Raw genomic sequence first — 11,343 nt, forward strand, 5'->3', positions numbered from 1 at the left:
TTCAATATCACCGAAGAGCCGACTTTAGGACGGTACCCCCCCCACATTGTAGGCTCTACAGAGCCTACAATGACTTTTATTCAGCTCTAAAATAGGAGTATGAATCGGCCCTAAGCCTACAGTACAACAAAACATAAAGTGTCTGCTCCCAATAGCAGAATTACCAAAGCAATACAGGTAATCTGTACTAATTTCCATACAACAGGCACTGTAATGAGTCCCTGAAAAGGACACCATTTACATGACATTTGTCAGCACCCAATAATATTAACAGAAACAATAAAGTTTAATCATTTATTTAGAAAAGTTAGTTCCAAAAGTGTGGCCAGGACACTAATTTACATGACATGTGTCAGGACCCAATATATTGACAACAGAAACAATATAAAGATCAATTTAAGAAAAGTGAGTTACAATTAAGACGCATTCAAATGTAAAATTTTAAAGTTTTTAAAATTCTTGTGATTCAACGTCTTTGGCTGAGCCACCATCATCCTCGTCATCCCTTGATGAAGTTGGTGCCCCTTTGAGTTTAGTCTTCTTGGGCAGAAGTTGTGCCTGGATGTTGGGTATAACACCTCCCTCAGAGATGGTGACTTTATCAAGGAATTTGGTCAGCTCCTCATCATTTCTCACTGCCAGGAGGATGTGGCGAGGAGCAATGCGGCGCTTGTTGTTGTCCCGGGCAGCATTTCCTGCTAGCTCCAAAATCTCAGCACAGAGGTACTCCAAGACAGCAGCCAAGTAAATGGGGGCGCCCGCGCCGATTCGGTGGGCATAGTTTCCCTTCTTCAGCAGCCTGTGGAGGCGACCCACGGGGAAGGTCAAACCTGCCCTCACAGAACGGCTGGTACTTGTGCTACCTTTGGCCTTGCCGGCCATGCCGGCAGCAAGCTTCTTCCCACGGCCAGACATTTCCTGAAGGACAAAAAAACAAATGAGCTACAAACGAACTACATGTTAAGGTGACAACAATTAACTCTTGACTGAAGCAGGAGAAATGGTCAAGTTTCATGGGGGACGAGGGGGGGGGGCAGTAACCAAGTAGGCCTAGCCTATACTTTTACTGAGTATTTCCATTCACAACACATGAGCTTGTAGATCAGCAGTTAGAATGTCGTTTTACTTGTCATCTTAAATATGATGCAAACACTTTCTTACTCAAGTAATTCTTTGAATAGGCTATACAGGACCTTTACTTGGAACATTGTGGCATTGTTCACTTAAGTGAAAAAGGCATTCTCCCAAACAGGGATTGAATCATGAAGGCCACATTTTAATAGAAAAGACAAGTGACTCAACCATAGCCTACTACAGGAACCACCATCACACAGATTTAAGAACCTGACAGACTAACAGACTTCTCACCTCTCAACAGACAGTGTTCCACGTCGTGTGTTCCTTGCAGAAAAAGAGATTAAGCTATAGTATTTACTGAACGTCAGTCTGGGCTTTATGTGAAGCTGTAGCTGATTACCAGATGAATCACACCTGTCCACTCTCGTTGTGCGGCGTGCGCCTATTGGTTGTGCGCAACAGGTTAATTAGTATGATAGGATCTGTCTCTCAGCTGTGTCTGTCTCGTTTGTTGTCATTATTGATAACGTGAAATCTAAAAAAAGAAAAGAAAAGAAAAAAAAAAAAAAACATTATTACCGGTAGTCTAACTGGAAATTATAACAGACCAATGACCACGCACTGGTGCAAGTAACCATTCTCGGATGAACCAGTTAGTGAATGTAGTTTCTCTTTACTTGGACTACTATGGCTAGTAAGAATAGACATTTGAACATAAACATTCAGTACATGTATTTATAACTAATTAATTTATATTTGTACAGGATTTAATTAAGTTACTCCAGAGACTGAGAGAGACATTGAAGGCCCAGCCCAGAATTGGACCTATCACGAGTTCACGACGTTCAATGGCCCAGGAGAACCACCCACATGTTCCCTCCCCCTTTGAGGAGAGTAGAGGGGGAGCTCTCAGGGAGAGAGAAGGTGAAGCAAGGCTGACGAGACCTGCAGATGGCGACATTGTGCAATGCATTTTCCCTCCTATTCGTTGCTAGGCAGCATTTCCATCGCGTTTTCCTTCATGCATAGAGTTATATGGTTTTGGTTGATGGGGGTTGGTTGATATGTGCCTTAGGTGGACGTCAGTGCGTACGGCGGCACGTTGACTGGCCGACAGCGTCGGAGAAGATAAACAGAAGAGAAGGAACTGCCTCGGTACAGGGTAAAGGCTAGGGGCGGTATAGGCCACCCTATCGCGGCAAAATTGGTTCGAACAGTATTGTTTAGCTTCGGGGCTACTCGTTAGCTAAAAGCTAACACGTATGATATTGTCGTTTAGGAAAGCAACGACACGCTCTGCGCGACCATGGACGACGCGATCATATTCCGTATGAGCGCATACTCGCAGCAAGGAGGGAGGAAATACATGGAGGACAATTTCGAGATAAAAATCGAGTATGAACCGTCGCCGATTGAAGACAGCAGCGTCGGCGGGGAGCAGCAGCAGGAGAATAAAGCAGCAGAGAGCGACCATAATAATGTGACTCCTCCACAGTCTGGTACTGCCGTAACTGCTGTTTCGCCGATCAGTGCAATGTGGGTAGAAAACATGTCAACTAGTAGCGACAAGAGTCAACAACACAACCTCCTCCCGCCGGCATCGAACCATGATGCCGCAACGGAGGAGGAGAGTGTGGTTGATACGAGTCGGAAATCCGTGGCTTTCTTCGCGGTGTTTGATGGCCACGGAGGTCGAGAAGCGGCGGATTTCGCCAGGGATCATCTATGGGATTTATTGAAAAGGCAAAGGGGGTTTTGGTCGAAAGATCACAGCGAAGTGTGCGCTGCTCTTCGAAAGGGATTCGTCGCCTGCCACCACGCAATGTGGAAGAAACTACGTAAGTCAGTTAAACGTAACGTTTAATCTAATGTAGTTTATCTTCAATGGCTCTCCTCTCTGTCTTGTCCTAAATTGGCCAGTTATGAACGGTCATTGTGTAACTGTAACCGATCGTTACATTTCTCAGAGCAGCAAGCGGAATCTGTTGTTGTTTTGGACCCAAGTCACGTGTAATGCTTTATCAGTGGGTCGTCCACCGTAACAGTCTTTGTATCGAGTTGTGCTTTCATGTGAAATGTACCCAATCCGCAAACTGTTAATAAATACTTCAATCAATCAAGTCCTTACTTTGTATCGGCGTTACGCCGAAATCGGTGACCTGGTGAATCGTGTCACTCCAGGGGTCGTTGTTTCACAGACTGCTTTCCTTTCCACCGTTGTGTTGTTGCTGTCCCTGCTCACTGTATCCTTGAATATTTTTGATTGGCATAATTGAACGCAGTCGGTCATTGGGAGTACCCAATGCCAAGTCCCATGCCATGAAAAACACAGGTCAATAATTGCAAACAGAATTCAACTGTATGTTTCTATTATTCAGAAATACATTGTTTAATTCTCTCTTTTTATAGCACTCAACACTAGAAAATGAATCTCTACCCTTTTACTTCTCTACCACTGCTTGTTAACATTGAAAAATGCTTACCTGAATTGAATGGGGAAAAAAAGATTTATATTCTATAATCCCTCTTGTTATACTTTCTCCCTTTACAGCGGAGTGGCCTAAGACTCTTACTGGCCTGCCCAGTACGTCGGGCACCACAGCCAGCATCGTGGTGATCCGGGGGATCCACATGTATGTTGCCCATGTAGGGGATTCAGCAGTGGTCCTTGGGGTGAAAGACAATGACTCTGATATCAAACTCCAGGCACTGGAAGTGACACAAGACCATAAACCTGAACTTCCTAAAGAGAAAGAAAGGATTGAACGACTTGGTGGAAGGTGAGATGTTTCTCATTAACCTCAGTAGTCAGTACACATTCATTAGGACTTTACCTTGTAATGAGTGGTATCTATTAATGACATGACGGGTAAACAAGCAAAGGAAAGTCTGAGTCCACAGAAAATGGAGGACATGTTTATGATGTGCTGCCCTGCAATCTGTGGACTTGCCATAGAGATTAAGTAACATATGACCCATCTGGCTTGATATTTATACATTTTAAATGTGTATAGATTTTTGGCCAAACCAGATTAAAAATGGCTTTTGAGCTTTTTCTGGGGTACTTTGTAGGCAGATGGTGTAGCCTTAAGACCATGCTGCTTTCACTATGGGGGACCTGGCAGAACAATCTGTAAAAAAAAACATTTGAAATGGAAAGTCCATAGACTTGGCTGCCACATGACATCACGTGGGGTGATATTATTATTTACGTCATTAACCCTTTTTTTTTTTTTTTTAAGATATTTTTTTGCGGCTTACGCCTTTTATTGATTTTTGAAGGGACAGACAGTAGGCTGACAGGAAACGGGAGAGAGATGGGGGGATGACATGCAGTAAAGGCCGTGTCGGGTCCGGGAGTCGAACCCGCGGCACACTGCGACTGGATTACCAGTCCGGTGCCCAGACTGTTACGCTACGGCCTGGGCCTCATTAAAAGTCCATAGAGTTGGCTGCCATATGACGTAATTTCCGAAAGCCAGACGCCCCTCAAAAAGAGAGTGAACAAAACCATTGCCCTTTTCATCCTCGTAGGTGAAAATGGTATCCGCTAGCTACCTAATAAATGTTTTAGGGTGTATCTACTTAGTTCCAACGCCCTTGCTTGGGCCACACCCATCTTTTTATCTCTCTTCACTGTCTCTCTTCTCCCCCCCCCCCCCCCCCACCCGACACGGTTGAAGCAGATGGCCGCGCCCAGCCCCCACTAGAGCTTTAGGGGGCCCTATTTTCGCCGGTGCCTTAACCCATTCTGACCTGAGATCAGATTCTAAAAATGCCAGTTTTCTGAAAATGTCTGTCAGTCGTTCTTCGCGCTATGAGCTTGTAGATCTGCTATTTTTCAATAGCTAAAGCATAAACACCAAAAAGGCTACCCGCCCAAAATGGGTTAACCTTTATTCCTAAACTTCTTTGACTTTTATGCTATTTTGAAAAACAATCTAAGCTCACGTCTGCCTGATGTTTCTTCCAGTCAAGGGAGAGTTTTTCGTTGCCACTCGCAAAAAGTGCCTGTTCAGGGTGCGACAAATGGGGTCTCTGCTCTATGTGTAAAGTGTCTTGAGTTGAGACAACTTGAGATTTGACACTATAATAAAACGGAGTTGAGTTGAATTGCCACACCTCCGTTAAGTATTCGACTGCATCTTGCATCTTTTATTGACGGAATCGGACATATAAACAGCACACACAGACTCGCAAGGTGAAAACAATAAAAGCTACACTGTTGTGGCTGGTAAAAAAAAAGAAATGCACTGTTGTACTTTCTTATTGACGTATGTGTCTTTGTGCTTGTGTAACTGCAGTGTAATGAAGAAGTCTGGGGTGAACCGTGTTGTTTGGAAAAGACCCAGATTAACCCACAATGGACCAGTAAGGCGGAGCACCGTCATTGACCAGATCCCCTTCCTGGCTGTGGCCCGGGCCTTAGGTAAAAAGAGGACACGTATGCTGCCATAAATCAATACATGTGACTATATTGATTCATTCAACTAATAATGTTACCTGTATTTTTAACAGGTGATCTGTGGAGCTATGATTTCTACAGTGGGGAGTTTGTTGTTTCCCCAGAGCCTGATACCACTATGGTGACCCTTGACCCCAAACGGCATCGCTACATCATCCTCGGCAGTGATGGTCTATGGAACATGATGCCACCTAAGAATGCTGTCAACATGTGCTACAGTCATGACAAAATGATGGTGAGTGATCATGTTCATAATGACTTTACCGCGAAGATCTAGCATAAAGTTATTATTAATGCCAGCTATTTTAATATCTGGGCTTGATCTCAGGTGGAATGTTTTTTTACAGGATTTAAACAAATGTGAATTTACCGTTGCCCTTCTGCACATTGCTTCAAAGGGACCCAAGGGGATGTCCTGTGCCACCCGACTGGGTACCACGGCCCTTTTGTTTTGGAAGCAGCGGATGCTTCGAGCAGACAACACAACGGTCATTGTCCTAGCTTTGCAGGAGCGCGGGGGTCCACCAATTCCTATGCATCAAAATGAGATCGTTGTGGATATGGCAACAGGAATTGACCACGTTCCCTTTCCGGGGTCTCCTTATAACACATGTAAAGTTTATGAGGTTAGTGTCATCGCCCCTTCATTTTGGAGGTTTTCATCTGATACCACATTATCTACTGTATTAGATCATTTTGAAATGTAATGCTGGTAATGCTTTGTGTTGATATTTTTGCTCTTGAAAGTGTATACTGTATGTTGAGGACCCTTTTCCACTGGAAGAATATACTGTCTGAATATTGTTTTGTTGTTCCGTTTGCATCTTTTCACCACATAGTTTGACGGTATTCACACCACAGGCATACATTAGATGGGTCACACACGGTATTTACTTTAGTGGTTTGTGGTTTATAAAGTGACTCTTTGTTTTCGGGACAGAATACTTGGCTAGCGGGCCAGGCGGAGGAGGAGGATGGCATGTTTTATGAAGAAGATGAGATATTTGAGGAAGAAGAACATGAGGATTGGACATGCCTGAAGTGGTAGTGAGGTGACTTCCCAGAAAAATGAAAATGTACTGAATGGTCACTCACATGGCCATCCAAAGAGTTAACTTGTTTATCAACCCGAGTTGGATCAGCTTAGTCATCGATTGAATTGCATTTAATCCAAGGCTCTTCTTGTCGGACCTGTTGGCGTCAATACTCAATTGTTAATGGATTAACAAATGCTGTGCCCTTCAGTTTCATACATTAACTGTAGTTAAAGATTGTTATTGTGTGTTACTACTATTAACATTACTAGTAGTGTGTGTGTGTGTGTGTGTGTGTGTGTGTGTGGGTGGGTTGTTTTCTTTAGAAAATAATGTATTAACCTGTTGATGACTCGATAACTGTCTTAAATGTTTAGTAGATCGTGGTCCAGCTTGTTTCATCATAATTAAATCAAAGAGTTTTCAATATAGGAAAAACCTTCCCATTTGTTTATTTTATTTGTATGCTTAATTCAACATGTGGTTGTTAATTTTCTGTCTATACATTTCTTTACTAGCTTGTAAGAAGGCTGGGACTGAAGTAGTAGTAGTGTAATGGTCAAGAGGTGCACGCACATCCACAAATTGCAACGGGTGCAGGATCCAAAAAATGACTGAGGAAGGAGAGAGGAGGAGTAGTGAACATAAATCACTGCCCTTTAGCCTGTTCATGTATAGGTATATAGATAAAACATGCAGTCTATTTTCTATTTATTAATTAATAAAAAATTAAGCCTATTAGCTAACCAAGTGATTGAACTTGTACATGGTTAGGTACCGTATATGAAGTAACTCCATATCCTCTTCTTTCATTCCTAAACTTGACTATGGTAACTTTTTCCTTACTGTGATTGTAATGTCACAGTATATTTCTAGCGTTCACACATGCCTTTCATCTTCTTTCTAGAGTGAATTCCTGCATTTGAATCCACAGGAAATGAGACAAATGGTGATGACTGTGTGGTTAATGTGCTTTATGCCCGCAGAGACGTGAGGTAAACGTGTCCTCTGCATTCAGTGACTGCTATTGGACTGCGGAGCAGAGTGGCGGCCCGTGTGAACCCGTTCTCTGTCCTACCGCAGAGCTTTCAGCTGATGTTGACTCTCATAGGGTCACGCCCACCCCTACAGACAGACCCCCGAACATCTGTGAAAATGAAGACTGGAAGGTTCCAGCAGAGTCCTCCACGTTGAGTCCTCCTTTAAAGAGGCCTTGTCGGTCTCCAAACCGCTCCCCCAACCTAAGACCTCCTCGCAGTCCTGTTGACCAGACCCCTAGCAAACATTTGTCTCCCAGAAGAATGCCCCATCGCAGAGCATGTAGGCAAATCTATCAGACAGGTGCGGGAATGAGACTGAAAGGCTCACCCAGTGTACCCAATGTCATGCCTCCACAGCGGAGCAGCGCCTTCCTTTCCGACAAGAATGGAAAAATTCCCACAAACCCGCATCAATGACTTTGCCGTTGATCTTTACTTAAATATGCATCCCATCACAATCCGCTTTCCTCATGTTCCAGGTGCCACCCTGGCTTTTAGAATGTAACCGTGTTTTCCCTGTACCCTTAAAACTAAAAACAATTTTAATTATGTATAATATTTTAGTTTTGCCTCACCCCCTTTTTTAATAGTACATTTTTAAATATTTGGTCTATTTTCATACCTATAACAATGTACAATTTGTACAGTATATCCAAAGGACATATTTTCGGAATCATAAATTATTATTCGGGTGGTGTTTGGGAATCTCTACTTGGATGTTGTTGGAGGTGGTTCCTTCTCAGGAGCTGCATTGTGCAAGGGGGAAAAATGGAGTCTGAGGAGATTGTGGCATTTTCACCAGTGTGTGGGGTCTTGTATCTGTCTTAAGTGGTTGTGGTATGTTTTAACCTGTATACATATAACAAAGGGTGATCCCGAGGGCAAACTTTTTTCTTTTCTCTTTTTCGTTGTTTTAGCATCAATATTGTTTTGAATGTGTTTTTCCTAATGGTCATTTAGGTACTGTTTTCTGCATGATTGCATACTACTGAGCTAAATGGTCAGTCTGGCATTCTAGCGGCAGCAGATGTTGACACAGCTGTCAGTATCTAGATGTTTATCAGGTTGTCTGAATTTGCCATTAGCCATTGGATGTTCTTTTCAACCTCTTGTGCTTTGTCTCAAATATTATTTGGTTAAAGATTTGGACAATTCCAATGTCGTTGCTGCCATGGGTGTTCTGTATATGTGAGAGACGTTTTTATGTTCTATTTGTTTTTAATGTCTAATAATAATCTGAGGGTTTAAAACCTAGTTCAGTGCCAGTGCCTCCATGGAAGGTGGTATTGAGGTACCTTTGGCCCTTCATGTATTTCCCATATTCAGTCACACTTTTACTTGTGTTACTGTGAAGTAAAGATATTGTTTAAAAACTAAATGAATACGTCTTCCTCTTCATTTTCACAGTTTTACACTATGCATCGTTTTTCTCCATAATTTGTGTTGGTTGCTTCAGATAACCGTGATTAGGCTTTTTACTGTTCACTCTGTTGATTGCACATACATCTGAGTGGTTGAATTTTCAAATGACAGTCAAATATTTTATTGTAATTTTGCCTTTTGTATTCTGTTTTCATGAAAGGCACCTAATGATGGCTTTTGCATCGTGTTTTTATTGTATTCTTGTAGACCGTATTAATCCTACGGGGGCAAGTGTCTTGCTCACTTAAAAACTGGGTTGGCCCGAAAGGCATCTCTCCCTACTAAGTTATGGCCATGAGTCACAAACAAGAGAAGTACAATTTACATGTTTTTGTATTTCACATTGATACATTGAAAGTATCAATGACATTACTTGGTTAAATTGTATCAGTTTTATTGTTTTGTACAGTACATTATGCAAAACACTTATTGGATTTGTATTGAGTCTGGCATGCTCAGCATTACTGTGTTGTGAAGTGTCCAGAGCTAATAACAGTTTATGGGCATATATTTTATTTTAACAATGTTTACCACAATTTCTGGATTTTAATCCACTACACCCGGGTGTCTAAATAGCTACAATACTATGCCTTGAATGTGACTGGATGTCAGTGTGTTACAATAAAATGTTATTTCATTATTGTATTATGTCATTTTGTTAATAGCAGTGTGTAGAATAACAGACCAATGACCATGCACTGGTGCAAGTAACCATTCTCGGATGAACCAGTAACTGAATGTAGTTTATCTTTACTTGGAATACTATGGCTAGTAAGAATAGCCATATACTTAGCCATAGTAGTCCAAGTAAAGAGAAACTACATGAACATTCAGTACACGTAGAACAACTCTGGTCTCTCTTCATGACGGATACAAAACTATATGTTGTGTTTGGCTCTACCTCTGGTAGGGGTTTATCAATGGTCTGGGGCCATTGTCACTTGCTCCCCGAGTGGGAATCGTACCCACAACCCTCTGCATTAGAGTCAGTTACCTTGACCATATACCATAACTAATTTATTTATATTTGTACATTCACTAATGATGATGAATCATCAATGATGAATGATGAATTTATACTTTTTTGTACGACCATGTCACACTTTTTTTTAGCATACAACAAAGTACAGATTAGGCTTTACAGAGCTTTTTATATACAGACAGTAGTTCTATGGTTCATTGTTTTTGAGCAACTGCAGTTTGAGCTTTTAAAGTAGCTGCAGTAACATGTTTATCCAGTAGATGGCAGTAATGTAAAAGGGATTATCAGATGTATTTATTTTGGAGACGTCAATATTCTTATTACTGACATTTTATCCCTTAAAAGTACATTATCTCTCTTACTAGATTACTCTGGTTCAGGGAAGGCAGTCCCGATCATTTCAGCAGATGTGTGGGGAGAAGAGTCTGCAGGGTCCTACAAAGGATAATCTCATTCAAATGTAACAAAGTTTTAAGTTATTTTCTCTGCACTTGGACACTCTTTTGCCACACCAAATTTCTTTGCTAAAAATCTACTATATTTCGCAAAGGTTCCCCCAGAACAGGGATGTTGATGTTCAAGTGTTTGCTGATGTGTTTAATTCACTTAAGCCCTTTATACTAAAACAGAAAATAGCAAAAATAGCAGGATCTGAATTGCATTTTTGGAAATCTTTGAAAAATGTTGCCTATGATAACATGCCCAAAAATGGGGACCAGCATTAATGTGGTCATTTCCCTGCCAAAGCCACAAATCAAACCACGTACACGATAAGGACATAGACATTTATTTTAGTCACAAGCCGTTTCCAAAGAGTCCATACGTTTTCTAAACTTAATATCCTGAACTTGTAGACCGTTTTCAGTCTGTTCAGTTTGGTTACCTTCTGGGTCTTGAACTGCAAGTTTGAGAACACACTCTGGAAGATTGATTATCAGAATAGACCAAAGGAAAGAGTACAAAACAGACCTTATTGAAAGTTGGTGTGTGTAACCCAGGGTTATAGCCTAAGCCTACAGTACAACAAACCATAAAGTGTCTGCTCCCAACAGCAGAATTACCAAAGCAATACAGGTAATCTGTACTAATTTCCATACAACAGGCACTACATGAGTCCCTGAAAAATAGGAGGGAAAATGCATTGCACAATGTCGCCATCTGCAGGCAGCATCCAATCAATGAAAAATGAAAAGCCTGGGTACCGAGGCTAATCAAAACTTCACTAGAAACACCCACCGACAGTAAAAACAGCAGAACCAAAAACGGACAGGCAGAGGCAGGACCACAATTTGACAGGTAAACACAACACAAACACAGGCACAG

General features: G+C 41.8%; 2 protein-coding genes across 4 annotated transcripts; one reads left to right on the forward strand and one right to left on the reverse strand.

Moving 5' to 3' along the window:
* Positions 1-450: 450 nt before the first annotated feature.
* On the reverse strand, positions 451-915 carry LOC310879726 (histone H2A-like; the record flags this gene model as incomplete). The annotated part of the gene is made up of 1 exon (XM_083794553.1): positions 451-915. The coding sequence occupies one exon, from the start codon at positions 913-915 to the stop codon at positions 451-453; it is 465 nt and encodes a 154-aa protein (XP_083650679.1).
* Positions 916-2,145: 1,230 nt separating this feature from the next.
* LOC310864205 (protein phosphatase 1D-like) lies at positions 2,146-9,676 on the forward strand. Of its 3 annotated transcripts, none has more exons than XR_014569724.1 (7): positions 2,146-2,915; positions 3,629-3,857; positions 5,382-5,506; positions 5,596-5,777; positions 5,941-6,168; positions 7,563-8,821; positions 8,908-9,676. XR_014569724.1 is itself a non-coding variant. In XM_083772795.1 (7 exons), exons 1-6 carry the CDS (start codon positions 2,384-2,386, stop codon positions 6,588-6,590), a joined length of 1,404 nt encoding a protein of 467 aa, XP_083628921.1. In that variant the 5' UTR covers positions 2,151-2,383; the 3' UTR covers positions 6,591-6,594; positions 7,563-7,698. The 3 variants fall into 3 exon arrangements, 2 of the variants coding, with proteins under 2 accessions (XP_083628920.1, XP_083628921.1); XM_083772795.1 differs by lacking the exon at positions 8,908-9,676 and adding an exon at positions 6,483-6,594 and having other exon boundaries at positions 2,151-2,915; positions 7,563-7,698; XM_083772794.1 differs by having other exon boundaries at positions 7,563-9,676.
* The last annotated feature ends 1,667 nt before the right edge of the window (positions 9,677-11,343 follow it).

Source organism: Protomyctophum parallelum, assembly GCF_964188405.1.
Source record: "Protomyctophum parallelum genome assembly, chromosome: 1".
NCBI classification, from domain to species: Eukaryota; Metazoa; Chordata; class Actinopteri; order Myctophiformes; family Myctophidae; genus Protomyctophum; species Protomyctophum parallelum.